Below are 4,549 nucleotides of genomic sequence, written 5' to 3' on the forward strand. Positions count from 1 at the left end.
AATCTTGGCTCACTGCAACCCCCACCTCCTGGATTCAAGAAACTCTCCTGCCTCAGCCTCCCAAGTAGCTGGGATTATAGGCATGCACTGCCACACCTGGCTAGTTTTTGTATTATTAGTAGAGATGGGGTTTTGCCATGTTGGCCAGGTTGGTTGCAAACTCCTGACCTCAAGAGATCCACCTGCCTCGGCCTCCCAAAGTGCTGGGATTACAGGTGTGAGCCATCGCACCCAGCCAGAGTCCTCATTCTTAACTGTAGGAGTGCACAGCCTCCCACAGGACTAAAGTAGATGACAGCTACTGGGGCCTTGCACAGGAGTGTGTGCAGTAGCAGGAAGCCGGGGGCAGAGGGGGCGATGTGATGTGAATGGTGGTTCCACTACTGCAAGAAGAAAGCCAGGTGGGGGAACCAACCTAAAGAGGAACACTTTGGTTGAAGAAACACCATATTTATAGTTGACGTTTTCTTTCTTTTATGAGGCTGCCTGTGTGCAACTCAGGTAAATAGAGCCCATTTGTTCTGAGAGAACAAATCAAACTTAGCCCTTTAAACTCAGGAGCATACAACTGGGATTTTCTAGATTCTGAAAGAAAAAAGAAAAGTCTAAAAATCAGAAAGAATCCAGTCTAAATAGCTCTTCTTTTCAATAAATTTGGACACTGAGATTTTTTTCTTCTTTTTATGTAAAATAAACCCAAAAGAACATAAATAATTCCATTCAGCCAAAGATAGCTCTGGTGCCCCAGAAAGAGGACAGAGAAGTAGGACTGGAAAGGCTGAGCCCATCACACACACTCACCCTCTGCTCACTCAGGGTTGGCTGCCTGTGAGTGGGCTGCTGAGGAAATGCAAGGCCTCTCTGGTACTCACTTTTTGCATCTATGAGCCGCTCCCGGGGTGCAGTGTCGGAGGAGGAGAGCTGCTCCTTGACTTTGGCGATATCTTTAGGATGCAGGTAGTCAAACAAACTCTGACCAATCAGATCATTCTGTGGAGATGAAATGTTAAACATGGCAAGTCAACTGCATGCAGAAAATCAATTACGCAACAAGTAAGCGCACACAGTCTGCATGTTGTCTTTGTGTTTTTGTGCATGAGACCTCAAACTTTTCCTATGTGAACCTGTACATATGTCCAACCACTTTGCCTAGACACAAGGAAGGAGGCATCTGGAGGTTAATTTTGATAACGTGAGAGGAAAACCCTCAATTATATAGTTCATGCTCTTCTAAGGCAATAATCTTGGAATTCCCCTGTAAGACCTCAGAAGGCGGAAGATAGGGGTGGGCTCTGACTCCAGCTCTGCTGTTCAGCCTCTCTGTTCTCAAGCAAGTTACGCATATCATATGCTTCAGTCACCTTGTCTATTAACAGAGAGATAACAGCAACTTCCTCCATAACTTTGCTCTGAGACTAAAAGAGCAGAAATCTTTGGAAAATTAAATTTACATTAATTCTAATTTACATAAATGTCATTTTGATTCTTCAAGTCTTCTGCCTACCAAGCTTCCATGCAAATACCAGTGTGTCAGTGAGTGAATGAATAAATGAATAAAAGCTCTGGGGGACATAACAGGTGAAAGCTCTGTTCTAGACGCGTTTATAAATGTTACTCTTATTTGATCCTATAGGTTATCATCATCAATTTTTAGAGTAAACTGAGGTTCAGTAGAGCTAAGAAGTGACACAGCACTGCAAACACAGTATGGAGTGGATTTCCAAGTGTCGTATTCTCTGTTATTGTGTTACCTGCCTACCCTTCTCCCTTGTCAGATAGCCTCTTACCCTCTGTGCTCGCCACATATTGTGGGATATTTATTTTGCAGCAATAGAAGAAAGCCATAATGCTACTGATCAGATCAGAGTCAGATCTTCCAATGGGGGGAATATGGAACATATTACCAGACTGTTCTAACTCTAAATTAATTTATCTGTTAAGAAGTTAAGAATTTTCTGGAAGAAGTTCACATGTGACTTGTATACTATAATTATTCTGACAAAATTGAGTGACACTTCTGACTGCTGTGAGGCTGCCCACCACCAACAGGAGCATGAACAATACCTGGCTGTAGTTGAGGATCTTGAAGACAGACTCTGAGACAAAGAGTATCTTCCCTCGGTCACATCCTACGACAAACAAAAATCCATCTGCTGCCTAATCAGGAAAAATGGATAATCAATTTCTCATACTTTAGGAAAGATAACTTGTAATCCCCCTGATAACTAATAGAGGATGTGCTTTCTAAGCATCCAAAGCACAGGAACAATCACTGACAGTTTCAGTGATATCCTGAGTACAGGATGCTGAAAACAAATTGTGTGTGTGTATGTGTGTGTGTTTCTACATATCATCTAATTATTATAGAAAAAAAGTCCAATTAAAGTAAGTTCTATTTCAAAGCAGAATTCAGCTTGTACGTATTCTTTTGAAGGTATCATGGTCCAGATAAATCATACTTCTTTGCTCTAATTATAACAACTCTATGGAGAGTCAGAATCTGAAATTTGGAAGGACTCTTGAAAAATCCCCTCTCTAACATCTCAGCCACCATCTGCCTTCAACTTGAAAACCTCCATGTACAGGGAGCTCTCTAAAACAGTGGTTCTCAACATTTGGAGTAGTGTTTTTTGTTTTTGTTTTTATGCTGATGGTCTGGCATGGGGCTGATCACTGGGGCATTTTGTAAACCCATCCCACTTCACTTCCACATTAATGTGATTCTAACGTACACAGGGCTGAGAACTACTACTCTCAAATGTTATCCCTCCATCCAGGGCTGGACTATTTGCATTCTAAGTGAGACAACAAAAGCAACCCCACCCCCACCCCCACTTAGATTCTTCTTACCCCTTTCTTCAGTTTAAATACAGGAAAAAATCTAAATGTTCCAATAAAACCAGTCATTAAGACAGGACAACATTTGGTAAAGAGACTGAAGCAGGTAAATACGCAAGCTATAGTGCCTGAGAGCTTGGGCTGTTTTGTCAGCATATGTGTGAATTCCACCCACTGCCTTCCAGACATACAACTACTCAATTCCTGCTGGGGTCTTCCGGTGACAAGGAGGGTGCGCCCCACTCTGTCATGCCCTTGCTCTTATGACTCAGCCCTCCTTGGTTCTAATACACAGTGGGCTAGTTTCTCACCTTATTCACTGGTCCTCAATCTGTTCTTTGGAAAAATACAGAGAAACTCTGTTCTCTTTTTCCACAAAAGGGCCTTCATGATGTAGTTTAATTCAAGGAACTAGGAAATGAATTAATGTGCCAGAAGGTAAAAGAATGGTGCATGCACTTGTGCTGGGACAGAAGACATGAGTGAGAGGGGAACAGAATCACTGTTGCTGTGAGACCCTGGCAGGCTACTCAGCCAGAAGGAAGCTGGGGAGGATCCTTTCCTAAGTTAGGTCCCTAAGCTGGCCCAGGGGCAAGGGATGACAGTGAAGGGGAAGTAACTTTCCAAGCACCATCTGCTGGAAGCCTCATTCTGTCAACAAATAGGGTATTAATAACTTCCTCGTTTGCCTTGCAGATAATCTTATATCTCACAGAAGTGTTTTTGAGGCTTTTCATTGATGTGGCAATGTGGCTTGAAAGGTACCTGGACAGAAGGGAACTGTGACACCCTGAAGGTAATGCTGGGTAGGGTCAGGCCTGAACCAACAACATGGGTAAAGCTATTTCAACACTCCAGGGGAAAGCCAGCAGGTTCCAAAGCAGTGAATGCATCAGCAGGGGGAGGCTCTGGACATTCCAACTCCACAGCACCCTGGCTGGCAGACCATCTGTGAAGGAGCCGGGCCTGAAGGACAGCTAAGGAACAGAAGCTGTGAGAACACTACCAGCACCACAGAGCCACAGGGCCAGCCAGTGGTAGGGTCACTCTTGGGAAGACAGTGCTGGTTAATAAATGACACAGAGGCCCTGGTACAGTCTGCCTGGTTTTTAAAACGTGAAGAAGTAATGTAGACATTGTAAACTGATACAGTCGACTGATCCCTGACATACACTTTATTAAAGATATTTTGAAAGCACTTAGTAAAGAAAGCAGTTTGTCCATTTTGCATTGCTGAGGAAAAGCAGAAGTCCAGCTCCTGCAACCAAACTGTCTGAACATCATCTGAGTGGACCTGGCTTTCTGTTGAAGCAAGCCCCTGGAACTGGGCCCCTGGAAGTGATAAGGGATTGGACAGCATTTCACAGCCACTGACGTGCCAGAGAGGTGACAAAAGCTTCATCAGGCAAGAGAGATCACTCTTGAGTGCTGCATAAAACAAAGGAGTAGAAAAGACAAGCCCAACATGAAGTATTTAGCTGAGATAGCATTATAATCCTTGTTCCATACCCTGGTAAGTATGGGTATCTGATAGAAAATCATTAAGAAAAGCAGCAAAAGAAAACGATTAAGCATGTGCCATTGCAAAAGGAGCTTGTTTTATTTATTTTAAATTTGTCCATCCACAGGACTCTGTTTGGTAATTATTTTACACACACACACACACACACACACATATATATATATATATATATATATATATGAAATAAAG

General features: G+C 43.0%; 1 protein-coding gene across 1 annotated transcript in view; it reads right to left on the reverse strand.

Moving 5' to 3' along the window:
- Positions 1-4,549, reverse strand: part of BMAL1 (basic helix-loop-helix ARNT like 1) — a 115,100-nt gene that overhangs the window by 23,163 nt on the left and 87,388 nt on the right. The window contains 2 exon segments of the mRNA XM_017881560.1: positions 873-990; positions 2,065-2,157. Coding sequence (XP_017737049.1) covers positions 873-990; positions 2,065-2,157 — 211 coding nt within the window.

The sequence above is a fragment of the Rhinopithecus bieti genome, unplaced genomic scaffold, assembly GCF_001698545.2.
Source record: "Rhinopithecus bieti isolate Rb0 unplaced genomic scaffold, ASM169854v2 scaffold_11944, whole genome shotgun sequence".
NCBI lineage: Eukaryota > Metazoa > Chordata > Mammalia > Primates > Cercopithecidae > Rhinopithecus > Rhinopithecus bieti.